General features: G+C 31.1%; 2 protein-coding genes across 8 annotated transcripts; one reads left to right on the forward strand and one right to left on the reverse strand.

The window, feature by feature from the left end:
- Positions 1–91: 91 nt before the first annotated feature.
- Positions 92–15,015, reverse strand: LOC106648443 (nuclear pore complex protein Nup205). The gene is made up of 10 exons (XM_014365351.2): positions 14,765–15,015; positions 14,517–14,686; positions 13,998–14,411; positions 10,588–10,879; positions 8,309–9,031; positions 5,427–7,190; positions 2,219–3,712; positions 1,728–2,155; positions 429–621; positions 92–365 (listed from the first exon to the last, which is right to left on the reverse strand). The coding sequence occupies exons 1-10, from the start codon at positions 14,772–14,774 to the stop codon at positions 160–162; spliced, it is 5,694 nt and encodes a 1,897-aa protein (XP_014220837.1). The 5' UTR covers positions 14,775–15,015; the 3' UTR covers positions 92–159.
- An 849-nt stretch (positions 15,016–15,864) lies between these two features.
- Positions 15,865–21,667, forward strand: LOC106648211 (phosphatidylinositol N-acetylglucosaminyltransferase subunit C). Of its 7 annotated transcripts, XM_014364920.2 has the most exons (4): positions 16,235–16,357; positions 20,399–20,561; positions 20,645–20,671; positions 20,753–21,667. In XM_014364920.2, exon 4 carries the CDS (start codon positions 20,754–20,756, stop codon positions 21,573–21,575), a length of 822 nt encoding a protein of 273 aa, XP_014220406.1. In that variant the 5' UTR covers positions 16,235–16,357; positions 20,399–20,561; positions 20,645–20,671; position 20,753; the 3' UTR covers positions 21,576–21,667. The 7 variants fall into 7 exon arrangements, with proteins under 7 accessions (XP_023314428.1, XP_014220406.1, XP_014220403.1 ...); XM_023458660.1 differs by lacking the exon at positions 16,235–16,357 and adding an exon at positions 15,865–15,977 and having other exon boundaries at positions 20,645–21,667; XM_014364917.2 differs by having other exon boundaries at positions 16,235–16,365; positions 20,645–21,667.
- Positions 21,668–22,588: the final 921 nt, after the last annotated feature.

The raw sequence follows: 22,588 nt of genomic DNA on the forward strand, positions 1-22,588 counted from the left end.
TTGAAGCTGAATGCATACTATTGGAAACGAATAATATGATACTCATATATACTACCTAGGTCAATAAAATAAATAAAATTGTTTTCTTTTATAAAATTATTACAATTTTTTATTAATTTTCTAAAAATATATCCACGATAATTATAGTTTAATCATTATTTAAATAAACTGCACAAGACGTTTTATCCTTCGAATAAGTGCATTCATGTAATTCTTATCAACCATTGCATAATCTGTACGATTATCAATAATCTTCGAAGCAAAATTATCTGCGAAGGTGGTCAAAACTTCTTTTTTCAATCCTGGTATCAACTCATGCAATTTTTTGATTTCAATAGAATTATCATCTAAATTTGATGATGAAACTGTGGAAAATATCGTATATTAAGATACATTACAAAAATCATTGAATAATTTCATAAACTTACGATTATTTTTAGATGAGGTTATTATCTGAGTTGCATAAAAGTCCAAATGACTCCACAGGATATACATGGACATTTCCACAATGATCGATAAGTATTTCGTATTTTGATTAGTATGTTTCAAACGAAGATTTTTATGTTGATCCATCAGTTTTTGTTTATCTACATCGCCGTAATGATCAGTAGCAAAGGAATGCTGTAATTAAACGGTGCATATGATTATGAATTACGTAGTAATATATAATAAACTTAATGATATTAACCAAATATAATGATCATTTATGTAAGACTCTCAGTATTTCTCAAATTATCTTAAACGGTCTGTGTACACCTATTAAAGGCTTAATGGGAGCTAATAGTCATTGATGAACGCTATCGTGATCGATAGAAATATCGAAAAATGAACGTCTGCCACCAGTAAAAGGATGAGACCATTCAAAGGGGAGGTTCTTATTAAGCTTGACCAAAATATAAATTTTTTTTGTATTTTCGAATTACTTATACTTTCAAAAATCCCTTGCTAAAATTCGTTTGTAAATTCTAATTTTTAGCCAATTCAAATCAGGATGGAGAGTAAGTGCTTACACTGCGCTCAATGGCAGTTGACAACTTTGAACACATTTTTCTCTAAACCATGTTTTCTGAGGCGGACGGCAAGATATTTCAAAAAACGACCATAGATATCATATTAATTTTTTTTTATTTAAAAGATAATGCAATTTTCTGGACCTTGAACTAAAATCATAATTTTAAAATCATTATTAAGTCCTTCATTTTGTTGACTTTTAACTTTTCCTAGTGATTTTAGCTCAGGATCCAGCAAATATCTTCTATTTTATAAAAAAACTTTGATTTTTTGATATCAGACAAAAATTGGGTAGCTACCGTGCCACCCGCGGAGGTGTCTTTTTTTCTATGACTATCTTTGAATGCTTATATAAGTTTAAGAAGCTATGCGGAATTTTTGGCCATCAAAATTTGTAAAAGTAGTTAATAATGTACTTCGTAAGTACTAAAACATTAAAAAATTAGAAAGCTAATCAAAAATAAATGCAGTTTATTGTATAATAAATCGTTGCCCCTACGCAGAAAGTTATCGTTTTCGTTTCTGCGACGAAAAGAGGGCCTATAGCCGCGCGCGGAAGCAAAAAGGTAGCTAAGATGAGCGCAGCGACCAAAACAGTCCCAATTTAATCGCATTAACAAAAAAATGTTTTATAGCTGAATTAAAGTTGGCAAAGCAGCCGTATACATTCAAATATTTTTGGTTAAATAAATAAATAAACAATTTTTTTTACTTACTTCTCTGAGGTCGGTACAATTTTTCATTGAATTTGGTTTAACTTGAGATAAATCATGTTCCATCAATACAAAAACTGAAGTTATATGTTCAAGTAACACTCCTAAATGAATAGAACTGTATGTCTCCTTCAAGTTTATATTTCGTTCTCGAACGCATGGCTCAAAAATCATATTTTTCATCCTCTTATTTGATACATTATGATTCATTTGATTTCTTATAAATAAGATAACATTAGCAATTATGCGTATGTATAAGGAGTTTTGAATAGGTTGTTGCTCATCTACTTTGATTCGAAAACGAGGTAAAAGAGAAAGCATTAACTTTTGGACTCGATAAATGTGTGCCCTCAGTTCTTTTAAGCTATCACTTGTAGATGAAGAATCTTCATTGTATGTATTATCTGATGAATCAGTCAAATGGTAGACATCTAGAAACAAAAAAAAATCAGCAATTGCATTTTTACAGATGAAGGAAATAATGTAATATTTACCAATGAATGATGATCGAGCTATTACACCTGTTAAACAAGCAACTTCATTTAAGATAAGAGTGCTCGAGTTTTCGGAAACATTTCGAAGAGCCATCTCTACAGCATCTCTATGACTTAGTAAAAATCCACTTATTTGAATTGAACACGATTGATTTTTCGACCCAAGGGTAGTAAGTAATGCATCGCACAAATAAAGCATCGGTAGAAAAATTTGTTGATACTTTTCTTCAATGGATGGTAAAAAGGAAGATTCATTGGCTGATAAAGAGTCATTTAGGTGAGGTTGATCAACGACATTCAAATTGGAAAAACATGATAAGATATTATTTTCCAAGAGAGTTTCAGCACCAAATCGCGTTGCAGCCATTTGAAGAAACATAGACATTTTTGCCTCGTATAAATACAAAGGTCTTAGTGTTTGTAATTCATGCAACATGATTCTTAGTTGATTATTCAATTCGAACAAATTATCGATCATATGCTTTAAATATCCTCGACTTGTTAAGTAAATAGTCCATTTGTTATCAGAATCAAATTCAATTATTTTGTTTAAACATGAAAGACTAAGCATTTTACAAACATCATGTCCTCCAGAACAACTATGGCATATTATATCTATCAATTTGTTACCGAAACAATTTATAGTCTGTATTGTTGATAATTTTTGTGAACAGCTTTGCGTTGACAATGATTTTTGTAAAGAATTATCCAATTGATTTACATGTAATGAATCCGTATTTAAACTATAATTCATTGGAGGATTTGGACTAACAATATAAAGGTAATAAAGAAGTGCTCCATATAAATGAGTGCGAACTTTTTGAGAAGATGCTTCAGAATTAATTATCCATTGAAGAATATTATCCAATATACCTTTCATCATAGTCGTATTTGTGGGTGAAGAAGACAAGAGCTCCATTTCAATGTTATTCATAGAATTAACTCGTAAATGTACGAGTAACATTAAAACAGTGCCAGAAACAAGTGTTTTCACTTCGTTTAATGCTTCACACGAAGTCATTTTTTGAAGCAAATCATGGGTGAGATTCAATAATAAGTTGTGCTTTTGAGCAGGAATTAATTGTTGCTTTGTAGCAGTAGAAAATAATGTTTCGGTGATTTGACACCATCCTTCAACGAACTTAACTGTTGAAAAAGACAATGTTTTTCTTTGATTTCTTTTCAAAGCAAACAACAAAATTGATTCTAATTCCTGTTGCATAATAGTCCGTTGAGCAGATGTAGCATTTCTTTGAGTTATCAACAACTCCTCGTTTATAAGTGCATGTAATTTTTTAATATCAATTAATTCTGGACCACTTGTTAATTCTAAGGGAACTAAACATCGGCTGAAAACGATATCTACTTGTACGGGGTCAAAAAATTCCCATGATTTAGGTGGTTCTAATTCAAGTTGAAAGTTAACATAGTGTAAAAGGTCCATTAACAATTTCTGTGATGGCAAAAATTTATCTTGATCCAACCTGGAATCTCCTGTAAATAAGTGAAAAAATTCTAGTATAGTGATTCTTGAAGAAATTAGGGTCTTATTATAACTGTGAAATTGAATAGATAAAAAATTCAAGAATTACAAAGAACTCGCTCGAGTTTGCGACAAGAATCGTCTAATTTTTGTCACAACCTCGATACTTTTTTACTTTACAGAAGAGGTACAATAAATATTAAAACCAACGCAATTCTTGAACAATTTAATACTTTTATGATTCAAACAATTTAATATTTTTTCAGAATATAGGCTTCGAATACGACAGGGTGCATAGAATAAGCTAAACATATTTTTTAATCGGAAGCTATCGAGTTAAGAGAAAAAGTTTCTAGAATGAAAATGTCACAGAATTTATAAAGGAGCCTCTTCAATTTTTTAACATTTTCGGAAATCTAAAAAATTGGCGGATCAATTTATGGATTTTTATTACTTTCGTTATAGCCGGCTTCAAATTTACGTTATTTGTGAATATTTTTGCAAACGGTCGTTGAAGGATGTACGGGCGACTTTTTAATTTCTCAAAAATCTCAAAGAAGTTGTCGATGCCGAAGCCCCGATTTTGACCGACCGAGCATTAAAAATGTAAATTTAAATAATTTCTTTGCTAGACCGATTTTCGAAAAACGGCTCTGTGGAGCCCTCCGTATTGTAGCTGTGAATAACTACACCAAATTTCAGCCAATTTCATCGGGTAGTTTTTTCGAAAAACAGGATCGAAATTTTTGATTACTGTTGGCAGGATAAAAAAATTTTGATCCTGTTTTCCGGGAAAACTATCCGATGAAATTGGCTGAAATTTGTCGCATTTGACAGCAATAATACGGAGGGATCCATAGAGCCGTTTTTCGAAAATCAGCCTGGAAAAAAGATACGAAAATATACATTTTCTGTGCTTCTGTACATCTTCCGAGTATTAAAAGTACAAATTCAAATAACTTTTATACTAGGCCGATTTTCTAAAAACGGCTCTGTGGAGCCCTCCGTATTGATGCTGTGAACAACTGTATCAAATTTCATCCCATTTCATTCAATTTGAAAAATTCAGTTTGAAAAATCAAAAATTTCGATCCTGTTTTCCGGAACAACTACCCGATGAAATTGGATGAAATTTGTCGCAGTTGTTCACAGCTACAATACGGAGGGCTCCACAGAGCCGTTTTTCAAAAATCGGTCTAGTAAAAAAGTTATGAAAATATACATTCTGAAAGGGCATTAGATTTTACATCAAAATATGTAAGTGAAGTCTTTTCAAGTCTCAAAACATGGAAAAAGTTAAATTTTCAAGTGAAGCCAAATATTATCATTCTGGACTTAAACCTATGGAGGACCGGGAAGCTAATATATTGGCGCATACTATGAACGATCAATGATTTAAGATACCCTCTATGCCAGTTTTATATGAATAATATGACCTTAGAAATCCCGGCCCTCTAGAGGTTAATGGGTTAAATATGTTTTTTTGTGCCACCCCAATCTAAAGTAACATTTTACTCCCGCTGAGCAAAACCAAAATGTTACTTTAGGCCGGGGGATATATAGCGAAAAAAGAAAGTCTCAGAGCACTTAATTATCAGAGTCGGCTTCGCCTCGGATGATAAATTACACGTGCTCTGAGACTTTCCAGTTTTTCACTCCCTAGATGCAAAATATACTAATTATGTTACTGTACACGTGATAAATATTGATGAAATGTTTTTTTACCTGCAAGCTGTTGAATTAGAGTATTTTGAGAACTTCCATTTCCAACGCGTAATTCAATGGCAGCAATTTTGAGAAGCCAAGACATGCATATTAAGTTGATTGTTTTATCACTGTTAGAATCTTGAAATGGTAATTTAGAGAGATGCCGATGAACAAAATCTTGATTTGCGGTTGTTCGTAGAAAACGGAGTACAGACATTGAAGTTTTATCATTCGATGCTAGGTTGTAAAGAAGGCGGTAGCAAGCTTCTGTTACTTTGTCACGTCCACTTTCTAACGAAACATCTAAAATTGCTATAATTGAATGTAAACAAGTACGAGGATATCCAAGTACTCCAGGATGTTGCAAGACAGTTTTCTTAATGTCTTTGTTAATTTCAAACCCTAGGAAATAATGTGCCAAGTTTGGAGCTGGATGATTGATACTTTGCATTAACATTAAAATTATCTTGTCTTTACAACTTTGGTATTGAGGTTTGTTCAAATTTTTAGACGCTCCTTCATGTTTAGTAACATTTTCAGCGTCTAAGCACTCAACAAAGCTATGTCTTATGTACGTTGTAAGAGCCGGTGTCGAAGTAAAGGTTGATAAAAGTTCTGAATCGGCTCCTGGTTCGTTAGAAACCATTTGCAATATACTTATTGCAGTACTAGCATGATTAGGTAGCCAGTTATTGTGAGACACGTACTTCGTAATGTTCACCATATGATCAGGTTGACCTGTACGTTGATTTACTCCTAAGAGAAGTCGCGATAAGCCGGTGATAATTTGATTTGATGTTGATAAAGCTGAAATTTGTAACATGAACTGATGTTGGCTTTTTAATCCATACTCCAAAACTTCTAATGCTCGTAGCGTACATTTTTCTAGATGTTTTTTTCCAACAAAATTATCGAATGTATCAAATAAATTGCATCCTTCGTTTAAAATAGACAATATTAATCTAAGTAATTCACTATTTGAATGAATTTGTGTCATTAAATGATATCCAGGCAAAGCATTGATACAAGTTACTTCTCCTCCATTTACCTCAACTTTATATCCAACAAGATCTTCAACATTAGGTTGATAATTTTTGAGTAATTTTGTAATTATTTTCAAACAAAGATTTGCTACGATCCATTTCTCAGCTTGATTTTTATAAGAACGCGTGTTATATTGCAAGAAAACGCAATTAACAATAAAATTCAGGTATGGATCAAATCCTGGATTTCTATGACCAACTCCTAATAATCTTGGAATTGGATAGTTCGTAAGAATGTTTAGTAATTTAAGCATAGCTCTAGTTAAAGGGTACTCTTCGTTGCGAGATTCAATTTCTTCCAATTCAGTTTGTACTCCTCTAGGTTGAAAACTACTCGTAGTCGGTATTGTTGTAATAATTTGAGCAGCCTCTAAACTTGACCATATGGCAGAAGAACTTTCGTTTGATTTGGCAAGAGCAGCTAATGTTTGAAGTAAAGCTCCTTTGAGTGGGATTGGCATAGCACAACTCACCAATCCAATTAATGATTGTACTACTTTCCAACTAGGATGGTCACAAAATGCTATCCTAGAGGAATCGTCATTCTTTGCAACCACTTGAACTATTGTTAAAACTGCTTCTAAGCCTTTGACCTCATTAGGAGTAATACCTTTTAGGTTTACTCTTTGGCGGTACACTGTATCTTGTGGAAGTGGCAATTCTTGTCTCAGATTACAATGATAACGATTCAAAGAGTTGAAAAAATGATCCCAGGAAATGGTATTCAAACTTGCAGATCCTGGAATAAATAAGTAAATTAATAACATTTTGAAATCCCGAAAACACTTGTTTAAGGTGATTCGGTAATAAAACGTCTTTGAGCTAGATTTTCATAAAACTTCGCATAAATGTTGTTTAGTGTTTACTTGATATACTGTCAAAACTTCAAAATATGTTACCGCACTAAAAACAAAGTTTTTCAAAAGTGGTTATTTTAACATAGGCTCTTACAGAATTCTATCATAAAATCATGCATTTTTGGCTACGATTTTTTACAACTAGCTAGATTGAATCCGAAAACCACTCAGTTGTAGTTTAAGCCATTACCTTTCGATTGAAATATTAAAAAGTGTACCTTACCGCACTAACTAATGAGTAATTAACAAAACATGAGTACGTGACTAATTATGAGCATTAAGGGACATTGATAAGCCATTTATATTATATGCATGATAAAGTAAAAGTATCCCCTGGCTATATTATTATGATTATAACTACCGAGTCATGTAAAATAGTAATTTCCAACGTAAATTTTATGATATTTTTGAATTTGAAATGTTGAAAAAATTTGATGATTTAAATCGGATCAGAAATACGAGAAAAGTTAACATGTTGACTTGGACTGACATTTTAAGAGTCGATCGAGGATGACCTTTAAATAACCACACAAAGTTTCAGCATTATGGTAATACATTGAATATTTCACTCCAACCACCTTAAGAGATTTGAAAGCCCGTTAGTTACAATATCAAAATTCAACATAGCTGACATCGAAATGGCGCTTTACCGAAAAAAACCGTACATAAAGTGAGTAATTTTTTTATACGGCAAAATTAATTATATTTTTCATACCAGTGGCCCGAAAGTGACTACTTCCCGGTCGCTACGCAAAAGTAGCACTTTCCGCACGCAGTGATGAAATAGTAGATTATGAATGAAAGATTAAAAATAGTAGTATACTATTTTTTGATACAGCTGCGGAAAGTTCATCTTTCCGCACGCTGTAGCTATAGCACCGGGATCTTTTACTTTCGAAGCATCCTAAGTCGTGAAAACAGCAAGCCACAGTAATATACTATTTAATTGAATAATAATTTAATGCTTTATATAATTTATAGAATAATTTTCATGACTTACCATTCGGTTTGAGAAAATTAAAAGCTTGTCTTGCAGCTTGATTCGATGATGCCAGAGCAGCTAACATATGTATATATGGAACAAATAATCCTGGAGGAAGTACTTCTCCCGCTAATCGAATGAACTTGAAAAGAGCTACTTGTCGTGAAGGTAAACGGTTAAGATAAAGTGAATTAGTAATTGGAGACGACTCAGAATGTTGATACCAATAATCCATCGTAAGTTGTAAGTTTAAAACATCTTTTTGATATAATTTGGATATCATCATTAATAAATACTTGAAATGATCATCAATATTTACTGGTGGTTCTATGCCTTCTTGTTGATAAGCTTGAATCAAACGCATAGATTCATCGGCTCTACTTCTCAATTCCTTCACTTTAAGTGGCATGAGGTAAATAAAGTCTGTGATCAAATTATGCATCAGCCGCATATAAAATTCTTCTGTATGTAAATATTGACATTTAAAAAGCACTTCTGATGCAAAATGAAATGCTTTGTTGCATAAAGCAGCTTCCAAGAGGACCTCCTCTTCTTTGATAGAATTCGCAGAGGCGTATAAATTTGGCGATGATTTTATTATAGTGATAGTCAGGGACAAAGCAAATTGAATAAATCCTTTCAATCCAACGCTTTCCCAAATGACATTTGAGCTATTTAATCGCTCGATTATATTTTCAAGAGCTTCTGGGTCTGACAAAATAGGCATTGCCTTCAAAATATCTGTAAAATTTAATGTACTATATTAATAAACAGAATTAGAAATTCTATCAAAATGATTTACGAATAAACTGACTATTTTTGTGGTTGATGTAAACTTAAATCAAGTTATTTGAAGTGAAACTACTCAAAACGAAAAGTATTGAGATATTCTCAAGCAGTACCGCGAGCAGTGTCGTTTAAGTGGTTTTTGCAACGTCAACACCTGAACTTTAGCGAATTATGAATTTATCATGGGAAAATCCCGTGCTGCCTTTAAGGGCTTATATACACCTAAAATTTAAAATTTTTTTTATTCAATTTTTGAATAGGATTTTTTCTCCCCTTTCCATTGCTTTTTTCGAAATTCTAAAATTTTGATTTTTCCCTGAGATACAGCTGTTTCCATGAGTCTTTTTCCTATACTTTACGTGTTAAATTTTTTCTTCTTTTGCGGTTTCTGGCGAGTAGTGTTTTTGGTCACCTGTCGTAATATTCAGAGGGTATCGATTGAACTTTCTGCACCAGGGTCGCGTACACTTCTTCAGAACATGAATGGTTACGGCCACTACCACGGGTGAGACGACCGAACACTCGGGTTGCTCTGCACGAACAGTTAAAAACACAATTTTTTTCATTTTTCGTTTTTGCCGAAATTTAAGTCATAAAAGTACGTTTTGAGAATGATCTATGAGCTCAATCGTCTCACCCGTGGTAGTGGCCGTAACCATTCATGTTCTGAAGAAGTGTACGCGACCCCAGTGCAAAAAGCTCAATCGATACCCTCTGAATATTACGACAGGTGACCAAAAACACTACTCGCCAGAAAACGCAAAAGAAGAAAAAATTTAACACGTAAAGTATAGGAAAAAGACTCACGGAAACAGCTGTATCTCAGTGCAAAATCAAAATTTTGGAATTTCGAAAAAAGCAATGGAAAGGGGAGAAAAAATCCTATTCAAAAATTGAATAAAAAAAATTTTGAATTTAAGGTGTATATAAGCCCTTAACGTCCAAGTATAGCGTCGTGTGTTTGTCTTTGTCACACTAGATTATTTTGCTTGTACTGTTATTCGGTCAAAACCCATTGTATTGTCATCCGAGCGGAAAAAGGTATCGTTCTAAACTTAGAAGCGAAAACATAGGATAATCCTATATTTTTAAGGGTTAAAAGGTAACTAAAAGTCGAAAAAAAATTTACTCAATTTTTGAAAAAAATTTTCTTCCCCTATTCAGAAAAATAGTGTCTATATATTGTGTTTATTAAAATTCTAATTGTCTAAAAATACTTTTGTTTTAGTTTTCTTTCTTAATTACGGCCCACTATTAGCTCTTAACTATAACTGGTAATTCGAAATTTATTTGAACCTTGGACATTTCATTTGAAAATTTGGACATTTTCATCAATTATGCACTTCTATTAATGCAACCTGATAAGTTGCCTGGAAATCATGCAAAACCTAATGCTTTTGCAAGACAAGCAACCTCCCGCCTCAGTTATAAAATGGATTATTAACTAAAATGTATAATCAATTGAGACTTAAAATTTATCGCAATAATCTTACAAAATATTTACAAACCTTCACCATCTTCTCGTAAGTTTAATGCGCTTACATTAATAGAATATAAAAAGGCAACTATCAAAGTTAACGTAATCTTGTCAGGAAAACCATTTTCAGCTTCCAACTCAGGAGAACACTTTTGCAAAATGGTCAATAATTTCATCATCACATTATATGGTAACTGCGATTGTGCCGACCACATGTATAGTATATCCGCCAAATCTTGTCTTGTATCATTAAATAACTTCATAACCAAATATGTATGCTTTGCGTCACCTAAAGCTTTATTTTTTTGTAACAAATCTCGTTCCTGAAAACAACAAAACACAAAATACGGTGAAGGCATTAACAATATAATATCAACACCTGTCGATGCAATGACTAAATCGTTAATAAAATCGATATCACATTAGACATTTTTTTAAAGCAATAACAAGACAGGAAAATAAAACCCCATAATTTTTCATGAAAATTAAGCCAACTTATATACATAAAATTATTATAAAATACTTTGAACGATTATAAAAGCAACGTGAATATGTGAATCACACAATAATTGAGAATTGGTGGTGTAGATATGATGGCAGACAATTATTAACTGTTTGAAAGTAAAGTAGGCTACCCGTTACAAGACAAAATTCCGGGCATTTTATTTAAAATTAAAATAATTAGTAAAAAATATATGCAATAAACAGAGAGTGAAGAATATAAAATATGTTAGAAGACATCGCATAATTTAAATCTAAACTAAGTTCCACTCAATTTGTATAAAATTTGTAGGGTACTTTCTTTAAAATAGACTAACGTTTCAAAAGTTCAAATATCGCTTTTCACGTCAACTATCCCAGTGCCTCACGCTTGGGATTATTTAGTTGAATTGCTAAATTTCTAACTCTCTGTAAAAGTACCTACATGTCCCTAGAGAAAAAAACTAATGCATTATTTTAATGGAAATTGACTCAACTTTTCGATGCTGAGGTCAGATTTCCCGATATTTTACGTTTAACCTGGAAAAATCGCCGGGAAAACTTTAAAGTTGATTATCTCGAAAACTTCATTTTTAAGATTTTTTCAAATAGTCTAAATAGAAAGATCAGGAAATATCCCATCGAAGTAGACATTTGGCAGAGAGGGGTATTTAAGTTGGGTGGGACCTCTGTATGTAAAATTTGTATAACAAAATTTTGTATTATAAAGTTGTTTAAAATTTAAAAGTTTTAAAAATTCATTATGCAAGATGTGGTAACAATTAGATTTTCAGTTTTCTGATGGAGAGCGAACAGGCAGCATTGTTTTTTTTTTATTTTTGACGTAGAAAATATCAATTTTTTCTCATTAACAGGTAATTTGATAGATATTGTTGGGCAAAACGAAATATTTTCTAAAAGATAATTTTAATTTTTTTTTATTTTATTCGTTACTGTAGGTGAGGAGGAGGTTACCGAAACACTTATAAAAATTTTCTATAGGATCCCGCAAAATTCCTACTGGAATCCTATAGGACCCCTGTAGGAATTTTGTGGGATACTATTGAAAATTTTTGTAAGGGAAAACTTCAAGATATGGGACCAACGCATATTATTTTACTTTGAAATTGAAAAGTGGAGAAGAGAGTAATTTATAATTTATATTCTTTTCGAAAAAGAGTAATCTGCGTTCTTCTCAATATTACAGGAGCGAGTTTTCTCAAAATTCAAAATTGCAATCACGTTTTCTGAATCTCCGACTAAATATTTCTCGTAAGGGCTCTATAATCTTATATTGTTGTTTTTAAGGTTCCATACACAGCGTTTCAGAGAAGTATTTAGTATAAGAAGATTCAAAAAACTGAATTGAAATTTTGATTTTAGAGCTTATTTCGATATGAGAGCATACAGTGGGTTAACATCGATTCTGTCTGGTCCAACAGTGTGGTGGAACGTGTTTAAGCATAGGAAATTTCGGCGTTTTATCGGACAGAATCAATGTTAACCCAGTGTACAATTTTAAATTGTTTTCGCAAAGTACCATATTTAGCCGAGTTTGATTTTTATTATTTTTATTGTACGGGATGCCAAAGTAGCGCCATGCAGAATTGAGCTCCAAAGCGGTATCTTACTGCTACGTGCTGGAAGTAGCACTTCATTGCGCTATTTTGCGAACCCTTATAAAAATTTCCTATAGGATCTCGCGAAATTCCTACAGGAGTCCTATAGGATTCCAATAGGAATTTCGCGGGATCCTATTGGAAATTTTTATAAGGGAAGCAGTATTATGTTGCCGAAAAGTGTCTATATGTGATAATAAAAACATACAGTTCGCATTTTTACATGAAAAAATCGATTGCATCCGAAATGTAAATTTTGAAAAATCATTTGATACGTATTTTATTGTTTTTCAATTAACCTACTATTGAGGAAGGTATGATATATTATAATAAGGAGCATGATGTTTTTTTAATTTTAAAAATGTTTTGCCTTCATCAATAATTGATTTTATAAAAAACAATTGATAGATGATTTTCTTAAAACTTGTTTGAAAATGCGTGCTAAGCGATAACTAGTATTTTTAATATGTTCTAAAAATGGTGATCATTAATTTTATGTTCATGTTAGAAGAATCATAAATAGTTCTTTGAATTTGATAGTCCTACAACAGTTAATTTTTTTAAAAATAAAACAGATTGTACATTAAACAGAAGAGAAAACTTATACAATCATCCTTATTTTAGGTAAAAACCTTAATTTACCATATATAATATCATAAATATACAGTATATGGTAACTATACATTAGATTACACATTAGAGATGGGTAACAAAATCATGATTTCCAAAAATTGAAATATTCCTTATTTTAAAGTAATTTGAGTTTTTGGAGCATTTGACGTAAGACACACCTGAAGCAACATACGGACTACTCATGGGTATTGGCTAATGAAATTGCAGTAAAAAACTGCATAAGTTTAAAATTTTAAATTTCTAAGTTTTTAAACTAGTCATAATTTAAATATCATAGTACAGTTGATTCTTTCAAAAATTTACAAGAATATGATTAGAATTTATAATAACTAATTTGCAGTGAAAATGTGCCTTTTGTATATTAATTTGATTATTAGTAGTATTAATGTAATTTAATTTCAAGTGTAAATTTGACAAAGTAAAATATAGTCCAAGTTAATTTATCATGATATAGAACTCTTGGCATGATATAAAGATTAGCTTCAAAATAATTCATTTCAAAAACTGTCATATTCAAGTACATTTTTGGCTTTTCAACTTTATATATTTAAATGTATATAAATTATATAAATAGCCAAGCAATCTAATAAGCAATTTCTCAACTACTTCAACTTCATGTCTAATGTGATTTAAATGATAATATGAAATCTTACAACAATTTATTTATACTTGTTTCTCATTGAAAGTTTAATAAATGATGATTACCAACCTTGATTGGGTCCATTTCCTCTAATAAAAACAAAACTCTGTCTAATAGCCCATCTTCTTGCATGTTATTTGTATAATCAGTTATTTGCTTCATTAACTGCAAAGGAATATCTGTTATCCAAGTACATCCAGATCTTGCTTGAATTAATGTTCTCAATGTAGATGTTATTGCTTTTCTGCCATCATAATATAGCAAGATCGCTGTCAAACCTCTTGAAAATCCTGGGTAGTTTGGCATTTGCATTTGAGCGGTATATAACAAATCAAGAGCCATTAATTCGTTCAAATTGTACATGTCACTTATTATTATAGCTTCATCGATTAATTCTTTTGCAATCAGTTGATGACCTAATCCAAACGTTAAACCTTTGGTGTTACCCTTCAAAATTTCTTCTCGTGTTTTCATACTTTTAGACTGTAAAATAGGATAAGTTTCATAAATAATACGGATATCTGTGTCACAAGTAATAAAAATGCAATATAGAATGCAGAATATAAATTTTAATGTTAAAAAACTTACTGGATTTTTCAACAACGACAAAAAATTTTGTCGATGATTTCGTAGAGCAGCATTAAATTCATAGAACTGTAGATCTGAGATAGTACATGAAGAATTGACATAACTTTCTACCAAGTGTTGTAAATCTTTGTAAGGTGTCCACATGTCTTCAGTATTAAATTTTTCTGAATCTTAAATTAAGTTAATGTAACAATTAGCATTGACTAAAAAATTAGAATTATCAAATTATTTAAGTATTAAAAAATTACCGGTCATCATTTTGGTGTATTATGTATTGTAATAAAACAATTATTTCAATATAAATATTTATTTCATTTTTTGCGAAACTCAAATTAAATTGAAGCTGTGCTTCAGATCAATATAATGCACTTTTTTTATTAGATAAGAATGTAGATTTCTGTTAAGAACGTGTGTTTATTAAGTTGTAACCTGAAAAATACTTGCAATACCCGCTCTTTTGCGAGTGTTATGACTGGAACATGAAATACTTCGTTTTGTTATGATCCATGCACGTACTGAGATTCGAGCGGCGATTGTGCTTACTCAATAGAAGCGCTGCGGTTGGCGTGTTGTAGTGTTTATGGTTTGATTCTCGATAAATGAGAAACGCAGAAAAACCTGTGAAGATCCTTGTTAGTTAGACCATTGTTAATTGTAAATGCCTAAACTATGTTTTAACAATGTTAGACTCATTTAAATCAATTTTAAATTCTTTACTTCAGGAGGCTTATTCTTACCTCTCAATGCTTTACTGAGCTAAGTTGGAATTACGTATTCAAATAAGAATCCCTTACAAAAATTTCCTATAGTATCCCGCAAAATTCCTACAGGGGTCCTATAGGATTCCAGTAGGAATTTTGCGGGATCCTATAGAAAATTTTTATAAGGGCGTCAATTGATTAAGAATCTTTATGTGCGAAAAGTAGAAAATTACGATTTTTCTTAAAAGTTTGAACTAGTTTTGAGGCTTTATTTGAAACTTTATCCTTGATGTGACCTTGAAAAAAAACTAAAGACGTATTTGTATGTAAAATTTTCCGCTATTTTTCAAATTCGCAACAAAAAATGGTTTTTTTTTATTGAAAAATCGATTTTTGGTTTACTGATCGCTTTGAGGTTATGTTTAAGGACAAATTCAAGGTCACCATTGAATTCCGTGTCGTATACAGAGTTTATGATTATTTTTAATACACTGCAAGATTTCCAGGGGTTTCCATACCTTTGCAATACCTTGTATATACCCGGGTGAAACTATCCTCCGAAATATTATAAGAGATCTCAGTGAAATCACAAGTAGGATTTCGGGAGATATTTTTACCTGCGAGTTTTGATAATATGTATTAGACGGTTTTGATTTTCCAAAGTGTTTCTATTTTCCCGTCAGATACTGTTTCAGTTAGTTTTAAGGGTTCCAAATGTGATAAAAGCGAGATACTTAGTTCAAAACGGCGATGAAAAAAGGTAAAAAGCGTTGTTTGAGTTGTTTTAGATGAATTTTTGAAAATGATTCTATAAGTTACAAAAAATATATTCGTTAATAACTTGTTTATGGACGCATCCAGACTAATGGTACTTTACGATTCAAGTGCTATAAGTTATATACATTTAATAGCATGACGTTTGTTTAAAAGCGTATTCCACGACCCTAATAGCCGTGCCATTCCATAGCTTATGTAAATCGGGCCTTACACTTACATATATTAGCATTGATTCTGAGATCAGTCCGGTAACTGAGTGGAAAAATATGTATATAACTGTATAGGCTGGTAAAATTCAGCGTTCTATTAAACATGCAGGACATTCAGCACTCAAAATTAATTTAAAGTTGACGACCTTTAAAAGTAAATAAGTAAATAACATTTTATAGTGAGAATTTCTATATTCCATAACTGGATACATACTTGAAAAAGTGATTAGACATTTTCTTTTACCATGTTATTTGATTGGACTGCATCATTTTTGTATCTATAATGAACTTAAATAAAAATTAAATTAAATTTAAGTCTTGAAAATCGAAACAAATTATTTCAACTCAATGGTAAAGTTAGACCAAATTACTTACACTTTTTAAGATTTAAACTACTAAACTTTCTTGCATTAAAATTTGCTCGATTTAAATATATGTCTGCAGTAAAAAGTAAAAATTTACATTTCGTTAACAGTGTCCAAATTTTCGAATTGCAAACATTCCGTATCCGTGTCTTTGATTACTCATCAATATTTTGATAAAAAAAAAATATAAAAAAGAGTAAAGAAGTGCAACATTAAAGGGTTTTGGATTTGAATTATTACTTGATTTATTTTAGCATAGACTTTAAAATAACAAATTGAACTTTTTCAAAATTAAAAAATCTATTTTATTACAAAAACTAAAAAATAGATTTCATTTAAATTTACAGAGAACATGCATATTTCTAATTAAACATAATAAAATATACTTAGTTGTAATAAAAGGTGATAAAGTGTAAAAAAATAGCACATATTTTTTACATATTATTTTTACTTTTTATTACAGTTCACAGATATTGTGAGATCACAGTATTGAAGCTCAAAAAGTTTATGCTTATGCTTGTTACAGCAGAGATTAAATTTTAAAAGTCAATTAGAGATCAAAGATCATGTAAAGTGTTAATATTCTTAACTAAAATGACAATTAAGATGAGAGTCGTTAAAAAAAATGTAGCATTTTTTAAATAAAATAATAAAATTATGGTATAACAAGTTATTGAAATATTTAATATTCATGATAACCAAAAATTTAGAGTTAATTGAATAATTTTAAGGAAATAGCAATGAATATTCACTACAAAAATTAATTTTTAATTGTAATAGAAAACAGAGATTAGGAGATAAAAGGGAAGAACAAGTTATGATTAAACATTAACTTCAATATATTTTTCATAAATTTTGATATGAATTATATTTATTGTATAATTGTTTCTTTATAATTATGTTTCTTTTACAAAAAAATATTATTATTTAATTCCTATTCAAATAATTTCTATTTGGTACAGCATAAATGATTAGTTATACTAAATGAATGTATACAATAGCTTACTCTATGAAATTATTCCTATTTGAGCAGTTTTTTTACTTTTTGGTGAGTTTTGAGGGGATGGTTCATGGATCGGCCCCAAAATTTAATATGTAATTTGGGTATATGAAAATAGCGTTCACTTAAAATTTTATTCTAATATCTTCTACTATTCTACAAATAGTCATAGCTCAGGCACCAAAGCATATTTTTTAACCCAGAGGGTCGCATTCTTTTGGTCAAGACATGTACTTTTCATGAAAAAAGTATGTAGAGTTTGATAACCACACCTACGGTTATGGGATGGGATTGAAGGGGGACGAAAAATCCCAAAATGGTCGTTTTTAGCGTTTTTTAAATGGATGCAGAAGGCGATTGGATTAAGCTATCGATTACTGTAACATCTCATTCGAAAGGTATTTTTATTACCTTTTAATTGTCATACTTAGATTTAACATTGATTTAAGAACGACGAAAATACAGCCATTGAAAGATATCTTAATTACGAAAAGTACCGTTTTTTCAAGGTTTGCATAGGCTGTAAACTCCGGTCTGGTAGAATGAATCTTCACGAAATTTTATGTGAAAGTAGTTGATTATTTTTTTATACTTTGCCGGCTGGGTGCTACCGCACCTCTTGATAATATGTAGGTTGAAGCCTTGTAAACTAAGTTCTTGGTTTTTGCCTCTATAGCCGAGAACGAGACTCCTGAAATCTGATATTTTAGCTTTTATATAAGTAAAATACATTATAAATTGAGTATCAAGAATATTTGGAGACCCCTGGAATTATCGTAAAGTAAGCATTAAAAAGAATCAAGAACCCATATTCGACGTATTTTTCGACGAGGAATCTAATGGTGACCTTGAATTTGATCTTGAACATGATCTCTAAATTACAAGAAACTAAAATCGATTTTTAACACGGTGACTCCCATTTTTTACTTCAGATACGAGCAACAAAATTGACGTTAGACATTTTTTTTTTCAAGGTCATTGATAGCGCGCTTACAGTAAGAAATAAGTTCATTTTTTGACCTTAATCTTATTTTAAATAGGGGTTTTATGCAAGTCTGTAGCGCTCTGAATCCTGCATAAAGTGACAAAAAACATGCCTTTCAAGAAAATGCCAAAAAAGAAAAAATTCAAAACATATAGTATACAAGAAAATCTTACGGAAACCGCTATATCTTTGTGAAAAATTAAAATTTGGAGGTTTTGAAGAGGCAATGTTAGGGGAGGAGAAATACTAAAAATATATTGTCTTGGCGTAAAAGAATTAAAACGATCAGTTTTATCGTATTTCTATTGTTCAACTGTTTTCAACATTGTGTTCTAATTAATCTTATGTCTTGATTCAAAAAGAAAGTCTTTCAATGAAAAAATGATTAGAACACAAGTTTTAGAATTCGTCTAAAATTACAACAAACATTCAAATTTTTGTATTTGGTTTAAAGGCCTGTTTATGTTAAAAATATGGTGTTAGCGCCCCAGAATTTGAGGTTGCATTTTTCAATGCGGTAAAAAAGGGGAAAAGTTGTCTAGTTTGATATCGACTCATATAGCCGAAAATAAATTTTCATAATTTTAATAGAATATTTCGTAACAAGTGCACGTAGCAGTTGACTCATCCAGGAGTTATTTTCAACCGAGCGTAGCGAGGGTGCAAAGACACCTGGGTGAGTCAACTTCCTCGCGTACTAGTTGCAAACGATATTTTTTAAATTAAATAAATTTTGTCCTAAATTGAAATTAAGGGCACAGGTTTGATATTTACAGGACACAGGTTTGTGCCCTTTATTCCAATTGAGGACAAAATTTATTTAATTACAAATACACGGGGCAATTGAAGATAATTGTACTATTATTGATATTTTTTAAACTTACTTGCGAGAAACTAGGATTTTCTAACTACACTCGGCAACAAAATTATCGCAACAAAAAAATTCATCGAAATTTTGTCGATTTTCAAATGTTTCTATCTTGGGCTAGATTTATCGTATCGACACGCTTTTTTTTTAATTTCTTGGAAATTTTGTCTTCTTTAAATCCATATAAATTAAGATAAGATTTGAGTCAATGTTGAGTTACCAGTAGTATTTGAGCGTGACCCTAAAAATTACTGAAAAAAAATGACTGTTTGAACGTGTACCAGTACCACAGTGATTTTTTTATCGAAATTTAACAAACACCATCGCAAAGTGCTCTTTTTAACGAGTAATTTAAAAAAAAAAAGACCTCTCTACGATTTTTTTAACGCCCTGTAGGTCGATTTGAAGGTACGGTTTATGTACGCATAATGCCCAGAAAATCGTCTTGATATCAGGTAAACGGGGGATTTTACGTACTTTAAATGGTATCTTCAAATCGACCTACATGGCGTTAAAAAAATCGTAGAGAGGTCTTTTTTTTTTTAAATTACTCGTTAAAAAGAGCACTTTGCGATGGTGTATGTTAGATTTCGATAAAAAAATCACTGTGGTACTGGTACACGTTCAAACAGTCATTATTTTTCAGTAATTTTTAGGGTCACGCTCAAATACTACTGGTAACTCAACATTGACTCAAATCTTATTTTAATTTATATGGATTTAAAGAGGACAAAATTTCCAAGAAATTAAAAAAAAAAGCGTGTCGATACGATAAATCTAGCCCAAGATCGAAGCATTTGAAAATCGACAAAATTTCGATGAATTTTTTTGTTGCGATAATTTTGTTGCCGAGTGTATTTAAGGTTAGAAAACCCAGTATTAAAAATGATTTTTTCTGATCTCTGAAGTATCCAAAAAAATCTAAAAAATTCAAGGTTGTTTGCATTATTAAAGTGTGCCTTCATGATATTTTTCAGATTTTTTAAGGCAAAGACGTCTTCAAAATCGATAGTAATACAAGAAAACGTTCATACGGAGTGTGGAGAATGCGAGCGACCCAGGAATCGAGAATCTTTGCTTACGGAGTTTTTCTATGAACAATAACGTACCAATAGGCGTGTCCATATTGGGGACATATATGTGCGTGGTTTTGTAATGAAATATTATATTGACCCATGTATATAGCATAATAATTATATTCAATTCATTTTATTATTTTTCAGAGCATTTAAGTGACAGGAAAAATTTCGGTACGAAGTCTCGTTAATAACTTTCTACCTCCGATTGAACGGAACTACAACTAATTTAAATCTTCAATTTCTTTTAAACAGTATGATGAATTCTCAAATTAATATGAAAAATTTGTATGAATTCCATGGGCAGGCAGATAATTGTACAGACAAATCATTTCATGAAAATTTAAAAAAAAATTCGAAGCCAGCCAGTGTAAAAACTTCAAAAATATTTATATTCTGTGCTAAAATATGTTTTAAACTCAGTCTTATTATGATCTTTATGATAATATTTAACTCTTTGAGTAATGGCACATTAATTCCCTTTTCAGTGTTTACTATCAATTCTATCATCGGTTTTCTTTGTTACTCTCGATATGTCATTATTTCAAATCACAGAGTACAAAATTTTTCAAAAGACTTGCATGTTTTTATAATATTTTTAGTTTTTAGCTATATATTATCACCTGTTTTTAAAAATCTTACTGAAACTGTTAGTACTGACACTGTATATGCACTGACAACTTTTATGTTTGTTATACATTTGTTACTTAACAAGTATGGTTTATCTGATGTTTCATTGACTCAATCATTATCGATTACGTCATCACTGTTTGGTTCTATAATGTTAACATCTAGGTTGCCTTCAACGCTCCATGCGTTTTGTTTGTTGCTAACTTCAGTGCAAAGTTTTGTACTGTTACCAAAATTTCTTTTCAAAATTGCTAATCCGATTTCGTTATGTTTATTTACAGTCTCTTTAACTGCGTTTATACTTTACAATACATCTTATATATTGTTACATATATTTCTTTTGATTTCATTATTTATGCAACTAATCTGTCCTCTTTTTTTCGTTAAGTGGCAAGTTTATAAAGAAAATATTTATGGTCCTTGGGATGAGGCAATAATTCAGTTTTAATAATAAGAACACTGAAGTGCGAAGAAATGGATTCAATATTATAACTTGAATCACAATTTATATGTTTAACTTCTAATAAACCGTTTTATACAAAATATCTAGATGCACTGTTGACAATAAATGATTTATTATAAATAGTAGCCAATTTTTATTTTATTATTATCTCCTATCAGACTTGTACATTAGTAGAGAATACTGTGAATAATTATTTCTGTTATCTACAGAGTGGAACGGTTTTGATGTGTAACGTCTTAAAGCTCGTTGGGTAGGCTAGTGAATCTATAAAAAACGAGCGAGCGCGATAATCGTAGGTTTTTAGTCTCAGTAGCATCTGTTTGCTTCTCGCGCTGTGATTTTTATAGCTAAAACAACGTCATCTTCTGCATTGATTTTTTATTCTATTGTTTTTTTCTTTGAATCGTACAAGGAGAGCTTTTCAGATCCGGGTTACACGATCTTTACTAAACTTGCTTGGGGGTCTTCTGGTACATAATAATGAAGCCCTGTATGGTCAGTTGGATCTCATGGGCCTTAGGGCCCATTTTTTAGAGGATTTTCCACATTATAAAAAATCTTTGTTATTTTCTATGTCGATATAGAAGTACTTAAACGAAATAATGCAACGATCATAAGTTTTAAAATTTTTCAAAGAATTTTTTCAGAATTTTTGGGACCATTTACCACTCTCTTTAAGAAGTCCTGAAATCTATAAAAAAAGCGTCAAATTTGGGCCTCTTGAATTAAGTGATAGATGGTCCCAAAAATTCTGAAAAAATTCAAGTAGATTCTTTGAAAAATTTTCAAACTTTTGATCGTTGCATTGCAGAAAGAGAAAGAGAGAGAGAAAGAGAGAAAGAGAAAGAGAGAAAGAGAAAGAGAGAAAGAGAAAGAGAAAGAGAAAGAGAGAAAGAGAAAGAGAAAGAGAGAGAGAGGAATTAGCGGTATGGAAAGATATATTTTTTAACTGCAGTATTCAATTATCGGAATTTAAATTATTAACCATGCACAACAAG

The sequence above is a fragment of the Trichogramma pretiosum genome, unplaced genomic scaffold (genome assembly GCF_000599845.2).
Source record: "Trichogramma pretiosum strain Unisexual culture from Peru unplaced genomic scaffold, Tpre_2.0 scaffold24, whole genome shotgun sequence".
Classification (NCBI taxonomy): domain Eukaryota; kingdom Metazoa; phylum Arthropoda; class Insecta; order Hymenoptera; family Trichogrammatidae; genus Trichogramma; species Trichogramma pretiosum.